Here is a 25,967-nt window from a genome sequence, read left to right as displayed (position 1 = left end):
GTTTAAAAGAAAAAAATATCCTGATATACTTTCGTTTCTTGTGTTTGTATTGAAACCAATTCAGGTCTTGAAATGAAAAGTTGAAAACTAATTATGGTAGAAAACAGTTTAAACTTAGTTTATTGACATGACTAACAATTATTCCAGGCTAATGAAGTGTTATCAGGATTCTACTTTATTTTCTTTTTGACCAACTTTTAACAGTTTTCTGAATTCAAATTATATTCAGACAGTCTTGGTCTATTGAGTTTTTTTAAAAGTTTAGCTTGTATCATCTTTATGTTTTAGGAAATTGGGGCTCACACATGCCGTAAACAAATTTCTATTACTAGTAATTGTCAGCATCTAATTTACCTTTTAGCATAATGGTGTTAGACCTCTGAGAGCTATCTAATGGCAAGAGGTTTTTCACTTTATTTTCATTAAGTGTCTTATTTTTAGTTCTGTGATTTTGTTTATATAAGAAGCTTTTAGAAACCCTCTTTTTACACCTAACTAATTAAAAATAAAAATTAACATCTTACCTATTATGGTATGTGTTTTATAAAACTTCATTTAGCTTTGCCTGAAATTATTATTAGTATTACTGTTATTTGGTTAATTTTATGTTTATACTATCACAGTTTAGGGTTTCAATGTCAAGCATATTAAAATAGTATTGGATTAGAAAACTCTTATTGTGGGACCAGGCATGGTGGCTCACGCCTGTAATCCCAGTGCTTAGGTAGGCTGAGACAGGAGGATCACTGAGGCCAGGAGTTCAAGTACAGCCTGGGCAATAGAGTGAGACCCTGTCTCAACAATAAAACATAAATAAATAAAAATAAAAACTACTGTATAAGTGATTCTCAGCCTTAATTAAATGTTAAACCACATCCTTAATTGAGGTATTATAAAATCATGCAATTTAAGTTTAATTTTTCTTAAGTATTTGTTTTGTGAAATCAAAACCAAACTATGATAGCTTTTGAGTTATGTATTTGAAAATTACTTTAAAATATTGTTTTGTATATCAGTGTCAAAAAACGATAGACTCAGGATCTTTGTGAAATTAAAATCAGTAATGAAAACTTGATTCTCTTTTACTCTTCATTTACTTTAGCTCATCTTTCATAGATTTATACTAGCTTATTTTTTCTTCCTTGGTATCTTTTTTTTTTCTCTTGTAATTTTACAGATGAGAAATTTTATGTTGCTGAGTTTCATAAATTATTGACTTTGTTACATGGGAAATATCTGTTGAATTACAGAATTTAAGTCTGTTTTGATACTGTGTTATTACTCTGGGAAACAAAATTTGCATGTTTAAATTCTAGAATATGAAATATCTATGCTGAACCAGATGTCATGGCTTATGAAAACTGCCTCAATAGAACTAAGGGTAACCTCTCTGAATCGTCAGCGGTCACATACCCAGAGGCTCCTACACCTCTTACTAGATGACATGCCAGTGAAACCGTACTCAGGTGATTATTGGTATTTGTTTTATTGTGCTGGTGACTAGTTGTTGTGAAGACAAACACAAATGTGAAGCTTGTGCTTAGTATGTGACTATAAACCAAAACTATCTTCTCACTTTTAGAATTTTTTTTTTCTTAAAACACAAAAATTTTAACTCATCTTATGATTGACATTTATTATTATTTTAAGCATCCACATGACACTGTAGTCATACCGGTATTACATACAGAATTGTCAGTGGAGTTTGTCATACTGAGCCAGCATGACCTAAGCTATTTCAATATGTATTATTCATGCAAATTAAGTATAAACTTTTAAAATCATCTCATTGGCATGATTGGATCTTGCCGTTTTTGAGAATCTGATTATTCTCTTTACAATAGTGAAGTGGATTCCATAGGGACAGAAAGAATTAGATGAATGTTGGTAGTAAGTCCTCATAAATCTTTGCATTTTAATTATCCATTTGCACAGGGCTGTTTGATGCAGAAACAATGACCTAGAAATAAAATACCTTGTTTGTTATTTCCAAATAAATGTAGTTTTAAGAGCATGTTCTTCTTTTTCTGATTCAGTATTATTGATGTTCCAACAGATGGTGAAGGAGGAATGGAAGATGAAAACAGGTCTGTTTCTGGGTTCCTTCACTTTGACACTGCTACGAAAGGTAATCCCCTTTGAATTTGTAATAAATTTATTTTATAGACATACATTAAATTGCTTAAAACTTCAAAGGATTATTATGCCTGTGCCTGCAAACTCTGAACTGGTATAGAAAAGCTATATAAAGGATTATTTGCCACCTGAAAATTTTTTTATAAAAGGATTATACAACAGGAAAGAAAATATTTTTGTTAATGGATGTATCAGAAATAAAATCAAATTTAGATTCCAATACAGTTTTCAGTTTCTTGACTATTTTATGCTGTTTCTGAAAATAGCACTTCTTTGAAAATCAACTGAATATGATGGTTTGCCCTTCTTTTCGATGTCCCAAGTAAAATCAAATTACTTTTTGTTATTTCTAGTACGTCGAAAAATTCTAAATATTCTTGACTCGATTGACTTCAGTCAGGAGATCCCTGAGCCTTTGCAGTTGGATTTTTTTGATCGGACCCAGATTGAACAAGTTATTGCTAACTGTGAACACAAGAATTTACGGGGACAGACAGTCTGCAATGTCAAGGTGAGGGTTGCTTTAAAGTACATATCTGCAGTGTCAAGTGGCTCAGACCTTAAGTCATCAGAAACAAATAGAACCATACAGGTTTTCTTTCTGATAGAGACATTGGTTTACTAGTTTATAGGAAGGACTGTGGTTTTTGTAAAATATCCCTGAAATAAATCTTAATGTATCACACTAATTTCTTGAAAAGGGATACTTAATATTTTGGTCTGGAAAGTGGACGTTGCTCTTGTTAGATTATATATAAAGGTATCTGACGCCTTTGCCTTTAGGGCAGTTTATGATAATTGCTAGGTGTTATTGTTCTACCAGTGTCTGAAATGTCTTATTTTTCTTTCTTTTCCTAATTATCCAGCTTCTTCATAGGGTTCTTGTAGCTGAAGTAAATGCCCTTCAGGGTATGGCAGCCATAGGACAGAGACCTCTACTCATGGAGGTAAGCTCTATTGAGTATGTGTTCGTTTCAACCTTTTAACTACTTAGGTTGCTGGTGAAAAGACTAAAATAGTATATTAACGTGTAGTTTGCTAATTAGTAAGCTACCTAAAAATTAAACATTTAGCTAGTCTTTCACTTTTGATTTTATAACTTTTATAAGCTGAACTATCTGGTATGCCGAAATAAATAACACCTTTTCTGCTAGACTAGTTAAGGATTTGCAGCCTGACCATATTTTGTATTATACCTCACTTGGTCCCCGTCAGTGAGAAAGGAGGGTCATTTGTCATCACAAGTGGAAAGTTATAGGTAAGAGGTCAGGTGGAAAGAACCACATGCATGGAGACCTAGCTGGCCAGGCCAAAGCAAGAGGCAAAGAAATAAAAGAGATGTCAGGGAAACATGCCATTGAACTTGGAGTTTAGATAATTCTAGTGCTCTAGAGTAAGCAAGTATAAGTAGATAGGTACAAGGAGAAAGAAGATAGTGTCAAAAAATACAAATTTATCTATGCCACCTCTGTCCCCTACCTTTCATGCACATACACACACGCACATACACACCTTATATATTAGTATTTTTTATAGCCCTGGCTACTGAAATAATATGAAAAGATATCTGCTTCCTGGCATGCATGTAGTAGGTTTCCAAATAGATATTTTCTGAGTAACTGACAGATAACTGATCTTATTTGCCTGTTTAACCTTGTGATTCCATTCCTGTGGCTTTAGGAAATCAGCACTGTACTTCAGTATGTGGTAGGAAGAAATAAATTGCTGCAGTGTCTTCATGCAAAACGTCACGCTCTGGAGTCGTGGAGGCAACTGGTAGAAATTATACTGACAGCTTGTCCCCAGGACCTCATTCAGGCAGAGGATCGACAACTGATTATTCGTGATATTTTACAAGACGTGCATGATAAGGTGACATACTTCCTAAATTACTTTATACTGCTGAACAAATATGTATCATTTAAATGAATAAATTTTGGCACCCCAATTGTTTTCCATTTTTGATTAGGAATAAAATAGAATTGCACAATACCAACATTAAGACTTTCCTTGAGAAAGGGATTAATTCTGTAAAGTAGTGACTGTCAACCAGAGTGTGTGTCTGAATTATCTAGGGAGCTTTGTAAAAGTTCACATGGACAGAGCCCACCCCAGACCTACTGAATGTAATGGTGAGACCATTTATGTGAATTTCAAAAAGAAAACCTCCTTAGGGAATTCTGATAGGAATCCCTTCTTGTTAAGAACACCCATTACCTAGCATCATATTTAAATTTCTCTGTATATATTAGATTTTTTTCTTTCTTTTCTTTTTTTTTTTTTTTTGACTAATTTCTGTTTTCCATTCTTATATTGTTATCATAGTTGACAAGCTAAATATATATAAAACTTGTTAATGGGCTGTATGCAGTGATTCATGCCTGTAATCCCAGAACTTTGAGAGGCCAAGGTGGGAGGATCGCTTGAGCCCAGGAGTTTGAGACCAATCTCCTGAGGTGGGAAGACCACCTGAGCCCAGGAGGTCAAGGCTGAAGTGAGCTGAGATTATGCTACTGCACTCCAGCCTGGGTGACAGAGTGGGACCCTAAGTTAAAAAAAAAAAAAAAAAGCTGTGAAACTTGTTAATGATTATAGCTGAAAGCAGGATTCTCACTCTAATTTGCCCTTGTTCTTTAAGATACTGGATGATGAAGCAGCGCAGGAGTTAATGCCTGTAGTCGCCGGGGCAGTGTTCACACTGACTGCTCACCTGAGCCAGGCCGTCCTCACCGAACAGAAGCAAACATCAGTCTTGGGACCAGCAGATGCCCATTACGCTTTTATGCTTGATAGTTCCTTCACCTCACCTCCTCCAGAAGAGAACCCATTAGTGGGTTTTGCTTCTATTGGAGATTCTTCACTTTACATCATATTGAAGAAACTGTTAGACTTCATTTTGAAGACAGGTTTTTTTCATCTAAAATTTCTATAAATTCTATCCATTATATTTGTTTTAACTTTAATTGAGAAAAGATTTTCATTTGACATCTTCCTAATCTCCCTAGGTGGTGGATTCCAGCGAGTGAGGACTCACTTGTATGGCTCTCTGCTTTATTACTTACAGATTGCCCAGAGACCTGATGAGCCAGACACCTTAGAAGCAGGTAGAATGAGATCAATTCCTAATCTTTTCTGGATTGGGAGATGGTTACTTTAAACTGAAAAAAAAAAATCACTTCTCCATCTTTTGACTAATCACAACTGTAATAAATGAGTGTTGGTGTCATTTTTTAAAGCATTTACTCAAAAGTTGAGAGAGAATGTTTAGTTTTTAAGAATTATGAAGTAATACTTGAATACTGCTTTTAAAAAAACCTTCAAATAATACTTTAGGTTTATATACTTCTGTAACTCCCTCACTTGCCTCAAGTCCCACTGAGCAGTATGCTCTACATAGAATGGCCCAATGTCTTTCTTTCCTTTGTGCTACATCAGAGTACATATCTAGTTGATTCTTTTAAAATATCTCTTCCTGGCGTGGTGGCTCACGCCTGTAATCCTAGCACTTTGGGAGACCGAGGCCGGTGGATCACCTGAGGTCAGGAGTTCGAGACCAGCTTGGCCAACATCATGAAGCCCCATCTCTACTAAAAATCAAAAAATTAGCGGCCACGGTGGCTGGCATCTGTAATCCCAGCTACTCGGGAGGCTGAAGCAGGAGAATCGCTTGAACCCAGGAGGCGGAGGTTGCCCAGATCATGCCACTGCACTCCAGCCTGGGCAAGAAGAGTGAAACTCCATCTCAAAAAAAAAAAAAAAAAAAAAGCCACAAAAGTCTTTGTTATTCCATGATATGGATGAAACACTTATTTAGCCATTTTCCTTATTCATAGGCATTTCAATTGTTTCTAAATTTTTATTACAAAAATGCTACATCAATTTTTTTATATGCCTATATTTTTCAGAAAGGATGCTGCTTAATGGTAGAATTTCCATGTGAAAAAGTATGTACTTTTATTTTAATAGATGCAAACGAATGACCTTCTCCAGTATAAACTCATCAATAGTATACATGTATTTTTTTGTACTAGTGAGGTTTTCTTTGGATAAATTGCAAAAAGTGGAATTTCTTGGTCAGAAGTTAGGCATATTTAAAATATTGCTAAATGGCTGCTTTCTAAATATAGTTAGCATTTTTAATTGAGACTAATCTTAAGACATGAAAATGTTATTAAGTGTTCAACAGATCAGTATATAATGCTTTATATACTTTATAGACATTTGATGTTCGATCAAGTCATTCAGAGTTATTCTGCTATTTGTTAAGTTGTCAGAGCACCTTCTGATAATGGACTTTCTTTGCACTCTTCACCTTTGTGAGTGTTATTTTGTATAGACTGTTAAAAACCACTGTGTACTTAAGGTTCAGTTGATCTCATTATTCTTATGGTGGTTGTGTCTTATGCCATACATAGTACCTGAGAAGGTAGTAATAGCCAAATGGTAGATTTATAGGCATGTAGCACCCACATAAATAATGCATGAGAATATTTGTAAGGTGAGGAAAAATGACAGAATAGTTCAGAGAAGTTTTTTTAAGCAAACACAAGCTTCTTTTAAGAAAAGAGATAGTGATGGGATTTCTCCACTCTCAGCACCTCCCACATTGTTCTTTTGTGTGTGTGTGTGTGTGTTTTAACATTCCATTTGGTTGAATTGGCCAAGTCACCACTTAACCACTAGGTGGGGCTCTACAATAGGCATTTTATAAGAAGTCATTGAGATGCCAGTTTAAAAACTGCTGCTATGTAGTAGTTGGAAAAATGAGATTAGTTTCTTTTTTTTTTTTTTTTTTGAGACGGAGTCTGGCTCTGTTGCCCAGGCTGGAGTGCAGTGGCCAGATCTCCGCTCACTGCAAGCTCCACCTCCCGGGTTTGCGCAACTCTCCTGCCTCAGCCTCCCGAGCAGCTGGGACTACAGGCGCCCGCCACCTCGCCCGGCTTATTTTTGTTTGTATTTTTAGTAGAGACGGGGTTTCACCGTGTTAGCCAGGATGGTCTCGATCTCCTGACCTCGTGATCCGCCTGTCTCGGCCTCCCAAAGTGCTGGGATTACAGGCTTGAGCCACCATGCCCGGCCGAGATTAGTTTCAAATACAAATTATTGCTTTCTTTAATGTATTTGTGAACCTTTTTAAAGACTCTTAAGAGTGTATTTATGAGTCTTACATAAAATGTATGATCATACTGTTCATAATCATTGTATATTTAAATTTATATTTAAATTACCTTTATAATGGGTATGCTTTTATTTTTAATAAGTATTTCAACTTAAAAAAGAATAAAAATACCTGATTTTTTTGGAGGCAGATTTTTGTCTACATTGTATCGGATCCTTTCTAGCTAAATTTTCTTTCTTTTTTTTTTTTTTGAGGCAGAGGCTCACTCTGTAGCCCAAGCTGGAGTGCAGTGGCGTGATCTTAGCTCACTGCAACCTCCACCTCCTGGGTTCAAGTGATTCTCCTGCCTCAGCCTCCCCAGTAGCTGGGATTACATGTGTGCACCACCACGCCCCACTAATTTTTTGTATTTTTAGTAGAAACAGAGTTTCACCATGTTGGCCAGGCTGGTTTTGAACTCCTGACCTCAAGTGATCTGCCTGCCTCGGCCTCCCAAAGTGCTAGGACTATAGGTGTGAGCCACCATGCCTGACAGTTTTCAAAGATCTCAAAAGATAAAAGGTTGATTAGCGGCCGGGCACAGTGGCTCACACCTGTAACTTTGGGAGGCCAAGGTGGGGGGATCATGAGGTCAGGAGATTGAGACCATCCTGGCCAACATGGTGAAACCACATCTCTACTCAAAATACAAAAATTAGCTGGGCATGGTGGTGTGCGCCTGTAGTCCTAGCTACTTGGGAGGCTGAGGCAGGAGAATTGCTTGAACCCAGGAGGTGGAGGCTGCAGTGAGCCGAGATTGAGCCAGTACACTCCAGCTTGGCGACAGAGCGAGACTCCATCTCAAAAAAGAAGAAGAAGAAGAAAAAAAGATTGATTAGCAGGATAAATACAGGACGTTGGTTCTCATGGAGTCTTGTAATTCATTTTGATCTCTTTAAGAATGGTTTATCCTTTTCCTGGTACAATTGTTATCTTAGTGGTACGAGCTATGCATGAAATAGGTGCATTGTGTTATTAGAGTTAACCTGCTTGGACCCATTGGTCAGTGGGCCTTTGTGTACAAGCAGTAATGGAAGGATCTTGTTGCTGTGTGGTTTTTTTTCCCCTTCTCTCAGCTCACATCTAGCGTGTGAGGTATAATTACTCAGTTATTACACGGCTTTCCACTGGAGTGTTTTTTTCTGTTTTAATCCTTTTAGCCAAGAAAACCATGTGGGAAAGACTGACAGCCCCTGAAGATGTATTTAGCAAATTACAGCGAGAAAACATAGCCATTATTGAAAGTTATGGCGCCGCCCTCATGGAAGTGGTCTGTCGAGATGCTTGTGATGGTCATGAGATTGGAAGGGTAAAGCGACTCTTATTTAGTATTGTAATTGAATAAGTATTTTGACTTACTAAAGTATAAACTTATTCACGACTCGTTGTGGTGCCTCATGCCTGTAATCTCAGTGCTTTTGAAGGCCGAGGTGGGCAGATAGCTTGAGTCTAGGAGTTTGAGACTAGCCTGGGCAACGTGGTGAAACCCCATCTCTACAAAAAATACAAAAAATTAACCAGCCATGGTGGCATGCACCTGCAGTCCCAGTTACTTGGGAGGCTGAGGTGGAAGAATTGCATGAGCCCAGGAGGCAGAAGTTGCTTGCAGTGAGCTGTGATCAAGCCACTGTACTCCAGCCTGGCCTACAAAGTGAGATCCTGCTGCAAAAAATAAAATAAAATAAATTGATTCAACTTCTAATAATATATGTTGCATATTAAGAATTTTTTTTATAATATAGTGTATTTTCTTATTTGCTATAATTTGGGACTTCTATTTTATTTATTCGTATGTTGTGTTTTATTTTGTTAGTATCTTAATTCAGAATTGCCTTTCAGAATTATCTTCTTGCTAATTTTGAGGTTGACTGGTAGAAACAACAGAAATGCTGCTTAATAAAGATCTTTGGTTAAGAGAATACTGAATAAATTGCCTTGTACCAAATATATCTTTGTCTGCCTAATTGCTTTGTGGAGCATTTATATTTCTTATGCAGTATTGTGGCACATTGGTAATGATGCAGTGAGAAGATAACTTCTTAATGGAAAATTATGTAGCAACGTTATGTAGCAATTAAATCATGTTTTTGAAGACCATAGGAAATAGGATTTTAAAAAATAAACTGTCATAAGCTTTTAGTTATTTTTTTTTTGTTTTTTGAGACGGAGTCTCACTCTGTTGCCCAGGCTGGAGTACACTGGCGCAATCTTGGTTCACTGCAAGCTCCAGCTGCCGGGTTCACACCATTCTCCTGTCTCAGCCTCCCAAGTAGCTGGGACTATAGGCGCCTGCCACTATGCCTGGCTAGTTTTTTGTGTTTAGTAGAGACAGGGTTTCACCGTGTTAGCCAGGATGGTCTTGATCTTCTGACCTCGTGATCTGCGCGCCTCGGCCTCCCAGAGTGCTGGGATTACAGGCGTGAGCCATCACTCCCGGCCACCTTTTAATTATGTTTTAAAAATTTAAAAATATTTGTATGCATAGAAAAAATGCTGGTAGGAAACAGACCAAAATGGATGAACTGCATTTACCAGATTGTGTAGTTATTACTTTTCTTTTTCTTTTTCTTTTTTTTTTTTTTTGAGACAGAGTCTTGCTCTGTCGCCCAGGCTGGAGTGCAGTGGTGTGATCTTGGCTCATTGCAACCTCCACCTCCCAGGTTCAAGTGATTCTCCTGCCTCAGCCTCCCGAGTAGCTGTTACTACAGGCATGCACCACCATGCCGGGCTAATCTTTTTTTTTTTTTTTTTTTTTTGAGATAGAGACTCGCTCTGTCGCCCAGGGTGGAGTGCAGTGGCATGATCTTGGCCACTGCAACCTCTACCGCCCAGATTCAAGCAATTCTTTGCCTCAGCCTCCTGAGTAGCTGAGATTACAGAAACCTGCCACCATGCCCAGCTAATTTTTTTTCGTATTTTCAGTAGAGACGGGGTTTCACCATCTTGGCCAGGTTAGTCTTGAACTCCTGACCTCGTGATCCACCCGCCTCGGCCTCCCAGAGTGCTGGGATTACAGGTGTGAGCCACTGCGCCCAGCCTAATTTTTTTAATGGCTAGGCTTGTCTGGGACTCCTGACCTCGAGTGTTCCGCCTGCCTCTGCCTCCCAAAGTGTTGGGATTACAGGGGTGAGCCATGGCACCCAGCCTAGTTACTGCTTTTCTGTGTTTTCTGTAATAAACATTATAAAACTTCACAATGAGAAAAAACAGCTGTTAAAAAAATTTCTTTTCTCTCGCCAACAATGTTACACTCCACTAAAATATATCTAATGCCACTATTTTAACGTGTTAGGTTTTGTTTTGGAAATAAATGTTTACCTGACTGCTTTCCTTTATTGATAAATTGAGATTCTGGACCCATAGTTTTCAACTTCTCAAAAAAAAAAAGAAAAGTAAAGTAAAAAGGAAATTTTATTGCAAGCAACATTCTCTTTATGAAAAAAAGTCTTCATATTTCCAGATAAAGTCAGTTACTGTTGTTGATTTTGGTAGCATCTACTTGTTTTGGACTTTAATTTATTCTTCCTTCAGATGCTGGCCCTGGCTCTACTTGATCGGATTGTCTCCGTAGATAAACAGCAGCAGTGGCTTTTGTATCTTTCTAACAGTGGCTACTTGAAGGTCCTCGTAGACAGCTTGGTAGAAGATGACCGTACTTTGCAGAGCTTACTCATGCCACAGCCTCCCCTTTTAAAAGCACTTTATACTTATGAATCTAAAATGGTAAGGCCTTCTAGACATGTGGTGTTAGATCAAGAAGTCATTTTCTCTTGGCTATAGATGTATTGAAGAAAATGAATGTGGCATTCATTTTGAATATCTCTATCATAAGCTGGAATCCTTTTTTAAAGGAGTTTTAAACTTAGGAATCTTCCTAGTGTGCAAAAGATGGGTGAAATGCTCCTCCAAGGGACAGCTGGATAATGGAACTGCTGCTTCCCTCACTCATTCAGGTTGCTCATGATGGCAGTATGACAGCCAGTGCTCCATGAGGACAGAGCAAAATTGTCCTCTCACAATACAATTCAGACTGTAGTCGTTGCTGATTGAAAATTTCCATGTAGATATGCTGGTTCTATTCTAAACACAGCATTTTTAATATAGTATATAATTCATTGTTTCTTTGCCTGCAAATCTGTTTTAATTTCTGTTTCCTCCTGGTTAAAAGGATCACAAATGTTACAATAATAGAAGCACTGAAGTTTAAGATTCTTCATTTACTCCTTTTCCCTCCTTCATTTATTTAACAGGTATTTATTAAATACCTGCAAAATGGCAGGCATGGCACTAGGTACTAGAGACATAGCTGTTAGCAAAACAGACAAAATTCCTTGCCCTCCATGGGCGCACATGGTAATAACAGAACCCGCACTATAAATGAATACTTGAGTCCTGGAAGCTACTGTCTGTGGGGTACTTTAGATATGTTGAACACTGAGTCCTCATGAAAATCCTAGGAAGAAAGTGGTATAATGTAACCTGGTCACCAGCCCAGATTTCTCTTCAGTGATAACTAAGGACGAGAAATGTGCCATGAAAGTGTTTCACTTTTCTCTGAGGCCCTTGGACGTGATTTCAGCACTGATGATTTTTTCTCTCGTAACTCCTTAGGCATTTCTCACAAGAGTGGCAAAGATACAGCAGGGTGCATTAGAGCTGCTAAGATCAGGGGTGATTGTGAGACTAGCTCAATGCCAAGTCTATGACATGCGCCCAGAAACGGACCCACAGAGGTAAGTGTCTATATGGATTAATTTGGTTAAGCTCCCAGTAAAGGATTATTAAGGGAAAAAAAAATTCCAAACATAATTTTGCCACTTAACAATTCTCTTTCATCTTAATGTGGGGTTTTGTGTTCATACTGTGCCCCTGTCATTTACTAATAAATGGAAGTTGCTACTAGGGAAAAAGTAGGTAGGGGTGGGAGAGAATTTTTAAAGAGTTGTAATTAAATTTTAATTTTTTACGGCTTTCCTGTTCTGGATGATTTGAATAGGATTTTAGGTTTTATGTATATTTTTTCTTATTTCAATATTTTGCTTACTGCTTGCTAATTCAAAAGCTTCAAATGGAATTGTTTTCAAGTTTTGAGCTTTTCAGCTGATTTCTTAGTTCAGTTTGAATGTGGAAAATTTGATTTGATTTTCTTTTTTGTTTACATGACTGCAGCATTGTGAGGCAGTCAGCATACCTTCCTAGAAGTAAATAATACTTAGTTTGAGTTTAGTAATTGTTTTAAAAGTATCTGTTACCAACTTGAATATTTGAATGTTTAAGGCTTAACTACAGAACTATTTTACCTCCAGGGGAAAAACATTTATTTTAGTATTGCTGTCTAAAGTTTCCAACATGAGAGTTATTACTTTCACCTTAGGTAAAGTTAATTAGTTCATGGCAGGTTATTATCACTTGTCTGTACAAAGCCTCTCTCTTACTTTATTTTCATATTCTACTTTCATTCCCGCTCAATAGGCAGCCATTTTTTTGCTCTAAAAATTTAAATGTAAACATTTACAATAAATATTAGCTTATTAATACAGTGTTCTGAGACCTACTCTTAAAGGTGAAGTGATTTTACAGTCTCATTTTAACTCTTAAATCTTGTTTTATTTTTATACAGATTGAGTTTCTCTAATCTGAAAATCTGAAATCTGCAGTGCTTCTAAATCCCAAACTTTTCTGAGTGCCAATATGGTACTCAAAAGAAATGCCCATTGGAGCAATTTGGATTTTGGATTTTCAGATTGGGGATGCTCAACCAGTAAGTATATATAATGCAAATATTTCAAAATCCAAAAAAATCTGCAATACTGCTGGTACCAAGCATTTTGGATAAGTGGTACTCACCCTATACAACGGGCAGCATAGTGGATTTTTGGCTTGGGTAGAGGAGAGGGAATTTTAGGGAAAGTAACTTTTTAAATCTGTTTCTTACTGACAGCCTATATGGCCCAAGGGAGCATTTAGAGAAGAATAAAAATGTTTGGGAAGTTTCAAGATTGTGTTGTCAAATTACATAGGTTTTCCTTGATAAGATTTTTCAGAATTCAAATAACTGTTTTTACTAACTAAGCTATGAGTTTAGGAAGACACTTCTTTCTTTGGACCAAGGATGTATATGTGGGATGCAGAGTACTCACTAGTAGCTTCACATCTTAATCAGTTGGCTGTGATTTATTTGCCATATCAATGTTAAGGAATTGCCGAGAGCATACCTTAATTCTTGGAATGTTTTCTCCTTGTTTGGTTGAAATAAATCAAGCATGTTTGGCATGAGAGACCCTCCAGTGTTCATCCCTACCCCAGTGGATCGCTACCGCCAGATTCTCCTCCCAGCTCTCCAGCTGTGCCAGGTCATCCTCACATCTAGTATGGCCCAGCACTTGCAGGCAGCAGGGCAGGTAAGGTGAACCCTTTGTTTAGATATTGTCTAGAGCAAAATCCTCATTTTGTAAGTACAGAAACCTTACACGTAGAACGCTTAAGTGAATTTACTTTAGTCCTAATGCTTGTGGCAGAGCAGGGTAGAGAAAAAAGGCCTCTGTACTTTGTTTTTAACTACATTGGCCCATTTTTATACTTTTGTTTGAATGAAACACTGTAGCTAATTAATAGAATCATGAGACAGAAAACAAGAGATTTGAAATTTGTTCTTCTGTAAAAGAAAGCAGTTATTGTGACAGGAATAAGCTGGCTTCTAAAATGTAATTTAACCAGATATTTATTGAGAGAGGGCTATGCTAGGCCTTGCAGGCCAGGCATGGTGGCTCACGCCTGTAATCCCGGCACTTTGGCAAACTGATAGATGATAATACTGCATTTATATGTGATAGAGAATGAAATAATTTAAATGAGTGATTTTGCTATCAAAATGTTTTTAAACACCAGAAATTAGTTTTATTTTGATTGCTTTTCAGTGAAACACTCTAATGTTCCAACGCACATTTTTTTAAAAATTAATTTTATATGTAATTTAGCCTTTCATTGATTAATTAGGCTTATCATTATGAATCCACGATGTTTTATTGTATTGCTTTATTATATTTTGGAACTGTGTCCTAAAACACTTTGATTTCTGGTCATTTTTTGTGCTTTCTCTACCATTAGGCCTTAGGCCATCTCACCAAGGTAGATGCTGCTGTTCTAAAGTGGCACCTTATTTTATACCACATCAATCTGGGTTGACTTCCTACTTCTTTTGGGCCTATGTGGTCTTCAAGTTAATACTTTTTAAAACTCAAGAGACTTTGCCTGTCTTCTCCTAGATTGAGATTAAGATTTTTTAGTAGAAGTGGGACATTATGATATAAGACATTGGTTCCCTAACACCAATCTTGTATTGACTGAAGCAGAATCACCTGAGGAGCCTCTTAGAAAAGCACAGATGACTGAGTTCTGTGACCAGCCATTATAAGCTTAGGCTAGGAATCTTTATTAAAAGACAAAAATGATCACAATTCTGAGTGATTCACATCCTTGGCTTGTTTGGGCATATACTCTGCCTTTAACATGTTTGTAAGCTAGTTGAGATATTCCTAAGTGAAAATACTGAAAGAGGACTCCATGAGTATACACTATAAAATGCCAAAATGGAAGGGTAGAGTTTGGAGGTCAGGATTTACATCTCCTTTTTTTAACCGCATCGAAAGGAGAGTTATGACCAGGTGCGGTGGCTTATGCCTATAATCCTAACACTTTGGGAAGCCAAGGTGGGAGGATCACTTTAGCCAGGAGTTTGAGCCCAGCCTGGGCAACATAGTGAGACCCTATCTCTCTGTCTCTCTTCCCCCCCCGCCCCCGCCCGAGTCAGAGTCTCACTTCGTCACCCAGGCTGGAATGCAGTGGCATGATCCCAGCTTACTGCAACGTCCACCTCCCAGGTTCAAGTGATTTTCGTGCCTCAGCTTCCTGAGTAGCTGGAATTACAGGTGTGCACCACTACACATGGCTAATTTTTGTATTTTTAGTAGAGATGGCATTTCACCATGTTGGCCAGGCTGGTCTCAAACTCCTGACCTCAAGTGATCCACCTGCCTTGGCCTCCTTCAGTGCTGGGATTACAGGCGTGAGCCACCATGTCCAGCCCCTATCTCTATTATATAATAATAAAAGTGAATTTTTTTTAAAAAAGGAGAATTAGACAAAGGCTTTTATGTGATTTCCCCATGTCATGCTAGTTATGCTTTCATAGAGCAGCTTCTCGAATTCAGTAGTCATTTTTATACCCACTTATTTTAAATTCTTTTTTTTTTTTTTTTTTTTTTTTTTTTTTGAGACGGAGTCTCGCTCTGTCACCCAGGCTGGAGTGCAGTGGCCGGATCTCAGCTCACTGCAAGCTCCGCCTCCCAGGTTCACGGCATTCTCCGGCCTCAGCCTCCCGAGTAGCTGGGACTACAGGCGCCCGCCACCTCGCCCGGCTAGTTTTTTGTATTTCTTAATAGAGACGGGGTTTCACCCTGTTAGCCAGGATGGTCTCGATCTCCTGACCTCGTGATCCGCCCGTCTCGGCCTCCCAAAGTGCTGGGATTACAGGCTTGAGCCACCGCGCCCGGCCTATTTTAAATTCTTACTCTAGTTCATTTGGCAAAACAATAAAAGAAAGAAAATAGTGGTCAGATAATAGTTTTCATACAGTAGTTCTGCGTTATATTCTTCTACAGTAGTCTCCAGATGTGTTAACTTACAAACTTTAAAATAATCCTTTTAGTCTTGTGAATTTTAAATGTTTACTTCCTGAAGAAATAAATATGTAAGTACAGAAAACAGTTGCTTATCTGTTATTCTTCGTCACTTATTGAATTATTTCCTTCAACATTATTTATAAGATGAATTATGCATTTATAATATAATTTTCTACTTCTACATCCGTTTTTTCTGTTCCTCTTCCTTTTCAATGGCTTAGGTATTGCAGTTTCTTATTTCACATTCTGATACCATACAAGCAATTCTGCGCTGTCAGGATGTTAGTGCTGGGTCTTTGCAGGAATTGGCTCTGCTGACAGGAATTATAAGTAAAGCAGCACTTCCTGGTGAGTTGATTATGTTGAAAGGACTTTGAATAATTCTTTACTGACTGCCATAAATTAATAAAATGAGGTTTTTTGTTACTTTGCAGCTATATATGACTTATTTGAAACTAGTACTGCTAACAGAGCCTTTATTTATGTAATAAGTTTATATTTATAAAATGATACATGCTTGGCTGGGTGTGGTGGCTCATACCTGTGATCTCATCACTTTGGAAGGCTGAGGCAGGAGGATTGCTTGAGACCAAGGGTTCAAGACCAGCCTGGGCAACATAGAGAGACCCTGTCTCTACAAAAAAATTTAAAAAAATTAGCTGGGTATTGAGGGCATTCACCTGTGGTCCTGGCTACTTGGGAGGTTGTGGTAGGAGGATTATTTGAGCTGGGAAGTTCGAGACTGCAGTGAGCCAAGATTATGCTGCTGCACTTCAGTCTGGGCAACAGAGCAAGATGTCTCTTTTTTTTTTTTTTTTTAAGATACATGCTCATTATAAAAACATTCAAAAGGAGATAACTAACAAACACTCAAAATCTCACCACCTAGAAATTACCAAATGTTGACATTTGATACATTTTCAAACATCGCTTTATGTACTTTGAGAAAGGGAGAGAGAGAAGGGGAGAGAGAGAAAGCAACAGAGACATACAGAGGCAACTAATGAGAATAGGATGACCTTTTACATGCTGTTTTAAAAAACAAATATTTAATTTTACATGAATTTATTTATTTATTTATTTTTAATTATACTTTAAGTTCTAGGGTGCATGTGCACAACGTGCAGGTTTGTTATATATGTATACATGTGAATTTTATATTAATTTAACAGACAAAAATCTAATTGAAGAGAAATGAAAGGAATTGCCAAATTCCAGACAAATGTTTCTTTACTACTAGAGTATGTCACCTTTTAAAAGATCACCGTAAGGAAAAAAAATTATGAAACATTATTAAGATATTTTGGTTACTTCCCCCACCTTATAATTCCTTTACTACATGTAAATTTTAGAATCAGTTAACTCCCTGATGGGAAAGATGAAATGATGACTTCTTTTACACTTCCTCTTCCACCCTCAGATGATGTTTACTTATATCATTTTAACCTTGTCAGGTTTTGTAACATTTACATCTGTTATGCAACCATAATATCCTCAGCTACTTAGTTTTAGTTGTATGTTTACATGGATTCACTGCAAAACAGTTGTGTTCCCCACCATGGCGTCACCATTCACGAATTCTTTCTTTTGATTTATCTCTTGGTATTTTTAATTTGTACTGAGGTTCATTCCCTCAAGAAAAAGCATGCTGTCTCATATTCCCGAAATTCTCTAATGTTTAAGAATGTCTAAAGGTTGTCTTTGTTCTTTAATGACAGGACCGCCGATTATGATTTTCTTTTGCTTAGAATATGTAATATAAATGATAGTAGCTGACATTTATTAAGCATGTATGTGCCAGGTACTGTTTTAAATACTTGACATGTTAACTGATTGGAAGACACAGCAGTCTTATGAGGTAGAACTGTCATTTTCCATGTTTTACAGCTGAGGGGCCTGAAGCACAGGAAGGTTAACTTGTCCAAAGTCACACAGATAACACTGGATAGTATAGAGTTTCCCAGGTAGTACGTCTTTTGAATCTATATATGTAACTACTAGGCTATATTACCTCCATTTTTATGTTGCTTTGGAGACATCTGAGGCAACCTCTGAATCCACCCTATAATCCCCAATATTTTTTTTGTCTGGGCTGTCTCGGTGGCTGAGCCCTCTGGGTTGAGAGAAATTGAGAGTTGGCCAGAGCTGAGTACAGTGCGGGCTGAGTTACTTGGAGCCTGTGCTTCTTCCAAGGAGATCCCAGGGTCCATTCCACCCAGCCTGTGGTGTGCTTCGTTCACCAGTTCATTCCAGTGTCCTAAGATAATACCAAGTCAGGCCAGCCTTCTTGCCTCTACTAAGGTCCTGTAGTGTTGTGGGGTGGAACTCCTAATGGTTTTTCCTTTGATTTTTTCCAGGAATTAACTAATTACTGTCAATGTACTTCTGTAAATTGCAGGGTCTCCATGAGATTTTTTCTCATCAGCACATTTAGCTCCTGCCCATTCTTTTTAATTGACTGCCTAGTTTTCCAGTTGTGGAAAAGTTAAGCAGACACTTGTTTTGTTTGTGTTTGTTTTTATTTTTAGGGGGACAGGGTCTCACTCTTGTCACCCAGGCTGGAGTGCAAAGCTGCAATCTTGGCTCACTGCAGCCTCGACCTACCTGGCTCAAGTGATCCTTCCACCTCAGCCTCTCAAGTAAGCAGGAATATAGGCACATGCTGTCACACCAAGCTAATTTTTTATTTTTTGTAGAGACAGGGTCTTGCTGTGTTGCCTAGGTGTTCTCGAACTCCTGGCCTCAAGCAATCCTCCCACCTCAGTCTCCCAAAGTGCTGGGATTATAGGCATGAGTCACTATGCCTGGCCTATTTGTTTGTTTTAGAGACTGGGTCTTACTCTGTCACCCGGGCTGGAGTGCAGTGGCACGATCATAGCTGGAACTCCTGAGCTCAAATGATCCTCCTGCCTCAGCCTCCCAAGTAGCTGAGAATACAGCACACACCACCACGCATAGCTAGTCCTTTGTTTATTAATCAGATTCTCTGACATGTTGACTATTTCCAAGCTTCTTAAAATTTTAAACGGTGTGGCATTTAATAACTTTGTGTATATGTGTGTGTGTGTACTTACTATTTAGCTATGTATTTACATATGCATTCATATATATTTTTGTACATTTGTTTTTATTACTTTTTTAATTTTTAATTTTTTGTTGTTGTTGAGACAGGGTCTCGCTGTGTTGCCCAGGCTGGTCTCGAATTCCTGGCCTCAAGCAATCCTGCCTCAGTTTTCCAAAGTGTTGGGATTACAGGCGTGAGCCACTGCACCCAACCCCATTTTTGTCCATTTGAACTGATAGATTTGATAAATTCCTGGCAGTACTTGTCAGAAATATATGTGCTTAACATTTTTGTTAAAAATAATGCCAAATATCCTTCCAAATTTTTGAAAACACTTTTAAACAAGTTATACTCTTATCAACCCTGTTGTATACAGTTCAGCCCTGTATTATCCTATAATATACTATAATTTATGCACATTTGTCTTAAATGCTCGCTTAGATTGCAGTTCTGTTTGTAACTTTGTATCTGCCATGCTGCCTAGCCCACCACTGTGTATGTTGTACCTCCACAAATCTTATCAGCAGATTAATTTTGTTTCTGTGACTCATAGATATATATATATATTTAATTTTATTTTTTCAAATAAAGACGAGGCCTCACTATGTTGTCCATGCTGATTTCAAACTCCTGGACTCAGGCAACCCTCCCACCTCAGCCTCCCAAAGTGCAGATGTGAGCCACCATGCCCAGCTGGCTCACAGATACTCTGAAAAGTATTTTGGAGTTGAGAGTGATTGATATACATAGAATAGTTAGATGGCATTTAACAGAAAGATCTTACAGAATCTGAGAATTGGAAGTCCTTTTAAATTGAGGCAGCAGTTGACATTCAGGGAAAAGTGAACTTTGAAACAGCAATACCTGGTGCACAGTTCAGCAAGTTTGAGGACAAAGAGGAAAAAGTCTTAGTTTCATGATAGTGTTAGGTGAAAAATCCAGGTTTCAAGGAGTTCAGATGGCAAAGGAGGGCATAAGAATTATGAATACAAGCAGCAACTAAAGAAAAACTTTCAAAAAATTGATACTAACCAAGTTTTTGCTTGATTTGGTTTGGTTTTGTTTGGTTTTGGAGTGCAAGAAAGAGTTGAGCCTATTTTCAAATAGGAAAACTCTTCTGTGGCAGGGTAGATGTTAGTATGTTAGAAGAGAAAGCAATTCTGGGAGGAGACTCTCAGAGGAGTTGAAGGTGGGACAGGATAGGCTCTCGGGAAGCAGTAAGGCACAGGTGTGGAGGTATAACGAACCCGCATGTACCAGATGATAGGATTTTCTGTCAGTTTGTGTTGAGGGCTGAGCTAATCTAAAAAGAGGAGGACTTGTCATTATGAGGAGAGAAGGATCAGGTTCTTGGTTTGTGCTGTGGAGTCTATGCTTGGAAGTGAGGATGAAGTGAATTAAAGGAATCTGAAAACACATAGGAAGTTTGATGGCTAGGATAGGTTTAGGTGGGTATTCCTCAGCACGATTAGTGATGGAACAAGGAAACAAACTGATGGGGAGAATGACATGTTAGGGTCACTTGCAGGCTCATTAGAAATCAGGAGAGGCTATGGTGCTATTAGAGGTGGGTCATTTCGATTTAGGAGTTTTGTAATGGGTCCAAACTAAGACGTTGAATGGAAATGTTTTTGTGTTCTTTTTAAATTGTACTTTGCCTAGGGGAAAAGAAAAAGCAAATTGTATATATTTAGAGGGGTTAAAAAGAAATGCATTTTATAAGAAAGTAATTTAGAAAATTACTTTTATCATTATAAAAACATTAGATTTTTCTTGAAAACTAAAAATGCCTTTTAAGATCAATTCACTCTGCATTTTAGATTGGGTGTGAATGCACATGTACCGGTGCTGTTATTAATATACTTACTTAACCATCTTTGTAAAATCATAGTTCTCAACAGGTACTTACAGTTCCTTACAGTCTTTATAAAGTCATAGTTCTTGAAACTTTTTTATGGCAAAAATATCTGTTCATGCACAAGAAGAATGTCAGATATTAGAACCTCTCTTCCTAGTTTTTAATGTTTTTGTTTGCTATAGTATGTTGTAAAGCATTCTACATTTTATAGGGATATTAAGTGAACTTGACGTTGATGTAAATGAAGGATCTCTAATGGAGCTACAGGGACATATTGGAAGATTCCAGGTAACTGATTCTTATTTCTTTAAATAGCAGTTGTAAGACACGTTACAAAATATACCATCCTCCCCATCGTGCCCCCTAGATTTGGGAAACCCCTTTCAACTGTTTTGGTTCTTTGGTATTTCTAAATAATACGCTTATATTGCTGCTTCTTGATTTTCTAATTTTAGTAATCATCTGTTGACTTTCCATTGTTGGGGGATGGGGAGGATATGAGAATTTAGATGTTTTTACTCCTTTTTTTCCATCATACAATGTATACATTTCCTGTAACACCCCCTGAAACTCAATATAGTTACATCATAGTTTTGGTTACATTAATGTTAAGTGTTACATTGTTATGACTGTGTAAATGTCATTTGTGAATAAGCCATAAGCAGACTGTTTGCCCTAGAGTTTTCTTTTTTATTTACTTGGTTTTTATGTACTTATTACTAATTTATCCCCAAACTCTTTACAAGATCTTGTAATCTCCTCTCAATATGTTCTAACATATTAGTTTGTCAATTAGATATTTTATCAGTCTTTCTGGGAGCCTGTTGGCCTGGTTTGATCTGAGCATCTTTACTTTTTATTGACTGCAGAGTAATTATATTTAATATTTATGTACTAGCATTTATATCCCATTGTTTTGGATACAACAATTTTCTTAACTAGTCCTTTTTTCACGGAGTGTTTTTCAAGATTTCAAAAGAAAAATGCTAATGTTAGCATTTTTGTGTGCATATTTTCCTCTGGAGTAAATAGCACATGGTATCACTGGGACCGAGGGTATACACATAGTACATTTTGACATCATAATTGTCAAACAGCATTCCAGAAAAGATTGGACTCTCACCAACAAAACCCAAATACTTTGGGTTTTTTAAGTCATCTTTCATTGGTATGGCGGAAGACACCTTTTTGATGGATCTTTCATAAGGTGACCTTTGGAAATGTTTGAGTGCATCTATTTTATCTGTAAGAGAAGCGGCAAACACACATTTATAAATGTTAAACATAGATATAACTATTTTGGCAAAATAAGTTTATATTATAGTCTCATTAATATGTTCTGCCTTATCCAAACTTACTGCGGCTGGTTGGGATGACTCGCTCCTGTAATCCCAGCATTTTGGGAGGCCGAGGTGGGTGGATCGCTTGAGGCCAGGAGTTTGAGACCAGCCTGGAGAACATGGCTAAACTCCATCTCTATTAAAAATACAAAAATTAGCCGTGGGTGGTGGTGCATGCCTGTAGTAGCAGCTACTTGCGGGGCTGAGGCTCAAGAATTGCTTGAACCCAGGAGGCAGAGGTTGCAGTGAGCTGAGATCATACCATTGCACTTCAGCCTGGGCAACAGAGCAAGGGACTGTCTCAAAAATAAATAAATAAAATAATAAGACATTGTGTATTATATATGTGTATAGCTCTCTATACATCTAAATCTGTATATGGTATTACCAATTTTTAAAATACACGTTTCATTTAAAATACATTTATTATGTGCAGAACATTGTGCTAAGCACTTTAAATAAAATACCATGTGTCAGGGAATCCTGACAGCCATCTTATAAGATAGGAATTGTTATTACCACTTTAGAAATGTAAACATATAGGCGTGAGAAATTAAGTAACTTATTCCAGGTCACAGAGCAGAACGTTGTACCTGTTATTGGAACCCATGTCTCTAATTTCAAAGCCATCAGCTAACCTCTAGATATACTGCCAGTATTGAAAAGCTTGTCCTTTCTCTTTGAGAACCATGGGAAATACTGTATTCTCAGGTGAGAAGTATTAACATTTGAAGCTGGGACATTTGCATTTATCTTCCAAGATGATCTGTGTGTTTGTAACCCCTTTACGAAGTCCCTGGGAGCAACCACAGGAACAATAGCTTTTAGATTTGTGCCTTGGTAGACAAAATTATCACAGACATGTCCATCTTGTAACTGCCCTCTCATTTTGCTTCTCTTTTTTTATAAACTTGTTTTTCATTTAATGAGTATCTTCCAAAGAATTAACACATACTTTGATATAATGCAGAAAGTTATTTGGCAAACATTTAGATGATACTGGGATTTATTGCTTTAAAAAAGATGGTACTCTTTTCATCTGTTAGCTACCAATCAAATACCTTTGCACAAAGTTGAATTTTAATAATGCTACTTTTAGTTGGCTCAGTTTTAAGTAAGATATTAGATGCTTTAAGGAATGATTCCATTCTTCACTGAGTTTTTCCTTTATCCCTCAAGAAAGAGAGGTTACTAATTTTAAATACATTTAACTACATATCAACAAGATATATTTTTCTTTCTTAGCGCCAGTGCTTAGGACTACTAAGTCGCTTTGGTGGCTCTGACAGACTGCGTCAGTTTAAATTTCAAGACGATAATGTGGAGGGAGATAAAGTAAGCAAGAAAGATGAGATTGAACTGGCTATGCAGCAGGTAAGGGGCAAGAACCATGTGACTTCTCTAAGGTTTTTATGTTTTTAGAAAATGTTGATAAAAATAACAGATGCGGGACCGGTGCGGTGGCTCACGCCTATGATCCCAGCACTTTGGGAGGCTGAGGCAGGCGGATCACCTGAGGTCAAGAGTTCAAGACCATCCTGGCCAACATGGTGAAACCTTGTGTGTACTAAAAATACAAAAAAAATTTAGCTGGGCGTGGTGGCATGCGCCTGTGGTCCCAGCTACTCGGGGTGGCTGAGGCGGCAGAATTGCTTGAACCCGAGAGGCGGAGGTTGTAGTGAGCCAAGATCATGCCACTGCACTCCAGCCCCTGGGCAACAGAGGGAGACTCCATCTCAAAAAAAAAGAAAAAACAGATGTGAGTCATTTTACAGATTGATTTATAACCTTTTCTTCTTCAAATCTCGATTTTCATGCTAATTAAGGCATTTCAGGGTCTAACATTTTTGTTACTGCTGGTTTTTGATTATAGATTTGTGCCAATGTAATGGAATATTGCCAGTCACTCATGTTACAGAGTTCTCCTACCTTCCAGCATGCTGTGTGTCTCTTCACTCCTAGCCTTTCAGAAACAGTTAACAGAGATGGACCGCGGCAAGGTGAGCTTAGTTTTTCATTCCGTACTGAAGGAACTAAGTTGCTATGGTTATGACATAGCTCTCCAGCTTGGCTCCATTAAGATGCAGTATTTTCTTTAAGTGTCATTAATGGGAAACAGTTTAAACAAGTTTTAAAGTTGAGCAGGAGGTATTATTATTAGACTTATGTATAAGACTGGAGAGAACAGAGAAATTCAAGATTTACCGAGAGTTAATCTAGAGGAACCATGTTTTGAATAGCACTTGAGGGCTCAAAGGATCTAAATTGGGGAGTAAGTCGGCTGGGTGAAAAAGATGAAAATACAACAAACAGTTTTATATGTTAAATCATGTTAAGCTGAATTTAGTGTCTAAACTGGGTTTTTTATTATAGCTCCAAATTTCTATAACATAACAAAATATAATTTAGATACTAATTAGGCCAACTTATCCTGTGATTCTTTAATGACTCAGTAGGGAATATTTGAATATGGGGCAGGATAATGGGTAAAGCTGTTATCCTATGGAACACTCAGAAGAAAAACCCCATTAGTATCTTAGTGGGGATAATGGAATTGACTGTTGGTGATTTCAGGAAGTCTTTGTGATCTGTGAGAAAAATTTTGTCACATTTTCATTTTCTTCAAGATCTTATTATCCCTGAAAATTACTTAATCACAAAATATATGTGTTTAGTAGAATAATAGTATAAAATGACATTATGAAAAATATATTAGTGGCCGGGTGTGCAGTTGCTCACGCCTGTAATCCTAGCACTTTGGGAGGCTGAGGCAGGCAGATTACCTGAGGGCAGGAGTTCAAGACCAGCCTGGCCAACATGGTGAAACCCCGTTTCTACTAAAAATACAAAAAATTAGCCAGGTGCAGTGGCGTGCCTGTAATCCCAGGTACTCTGGAGGATGAGGCAGGAGAATTGCTTGAACCCAGGAGGCGGAGGTTGTAGTGAGCTGAGATCACACCACTGCACTGCAGCCTGATCTACAGAGTGAGATTTCATCTCAAAAAAAAAAAAAAAAAAAAAAAAAATTAGTTTAACCCAAAGGGTTGTAAATCATTCTACTGTAAAGACACATGCATACATGTTTATTGCAGCACTGTTTACAATAGCAAAGACTTGGAACCAACCCAGATGTCCATCAGTGATAGACTGGATAAAGAAATTGTGGCACATATACAACATGGAATACTATGCAGCCATAAACAAGAATGAGTTCATGTCCTTTGCAGGGACATGGATGAGGCTGGAAGCCATCATTCTCAGCAAACTAACACTGGAACAGAAAACCAAACACCACACGTTCTCACTCATAAGTGGAAGTTGAACAATGAGAACACATGGACACAGGGAGGGGAACATCACACAACGATGCTTGTCAGGGGATAGGCAGCAAGGGGAGGGAGAGCTTTAGGACAAATACTTAATGCATGTTTGGCTTAAAACCTAGATGACAGGTTGATAGGTGCAGCAGACCACCATGGCACACGTATACCTATGTAACAAACCTACACGTTCTGCACGTGTATCCCAAAACTTAAAGAAAAATGTATTAGTTTAGCAACATTCAACCTTATCCTATATAAATTATGTTAAGAACTTTGTTAGACAAACTCTATTATAAAATGTCCTAGCTGGGGCCGGGCGCGGTGGCTCAAGCCTGTAATCCCAGCACTTTGGGAGGCCGAGACGGGCGGATCATGAGGTCAGGAGATCGAGACCATCCTGGCTAATA

At 37.8% G+C, this 25,967-nt stretch overlaps 1 protein-coding gene across 3 annotated transcripts in view; it reads left to right on the top strand.

The window, feature by feature from the left end:
• The window catches only part of NUP205 (nucleoporin 205), a 92,463-nt gene that overhangs the window by 56,422 nt on the left and 10,074 nt on the right, over positions 1 to 25,967 (top strand). For 2 of the 3 annotated variants that reach the window (XM_031665139.1, XM_021936304.2), the window contains exons 24-38: positions 1,317 to 1,466; positions 2,057 to 2,128; positions 2,490 to 2,647; positions 3,003 to 3,083; positions 3,817 to 4,008; positions 4,775 to 5,042; positions 5,142 to 5,240; positions 8,455 to 8,603; positions 10,826 to 11,017; positions 11,906 to 12,027; positions 13,557 to 13,695; positions 16,197 to 16,323; positions 21,109 to 21,185; positions 23,483 to 23,611; positions 24,111 to 24,237. In XM_031665139.1, the coding sequence (XP_031520999.1) occupies positions 1,317 to 1,466; positions 2,057 to 2,128; positions 2,490 to 2,647; positions 3,003 to 3,083; positions 3,817 to 4,008; positions 4,775 to 5,042; positions 5,142 to 5,240; positions 8,455 to 8,603; positions 10,826 to 11,017; positions 11,906 to 12,027; positions 13,557 to 13,695; positions 16,197 to 16,323; positions 21,109 to 21,185; positions 23,483 to 23,611; positions 24,111 to 24,237 (2,082 nt within the window). Of the gene's footprint in view, positions 1 to 1,316; positions 1,467 to 2,056; positions 2,129 to 2,489; positions 2,648 to 3,002; positions 3,084 to 3,816; positions 4,009 to 4,774; positions 5,043 to 5,141; positions 5,241 to 8,454; positions 8,604 to 10,825; positions 11,018 to 11,905; positions 12,028 to 13,556; positions 13,696 to 16,196; positions 16,324 to 21,091; positions 21,186 to 23,482; positions 23,612 to 24,110; positions 24,238 to 25,967 lie in introns of those variants that run through there. The other variant, XR_004183117.1, reaches the window with a different exon arrangement.

This window comes from Papio anubis, chromosome 4 (genome assembly GCF_008728515.1).
Source record: "Papio anubis isolate 15944 chromosome 4, Panubis1.0, whole genome shotgun sequence".
Classification (NCBI taxonomy): domain Eukaryota; kingdom Metazoa; phylum Chordata; class Mammalia; order Primates; family Cercopithecidae; genus Papio; species Papio anubis.
Note: the sequence above shows the minus strand (reverse complement) of the source record. Positions and strands in the feature narration are given on the sequence as shown.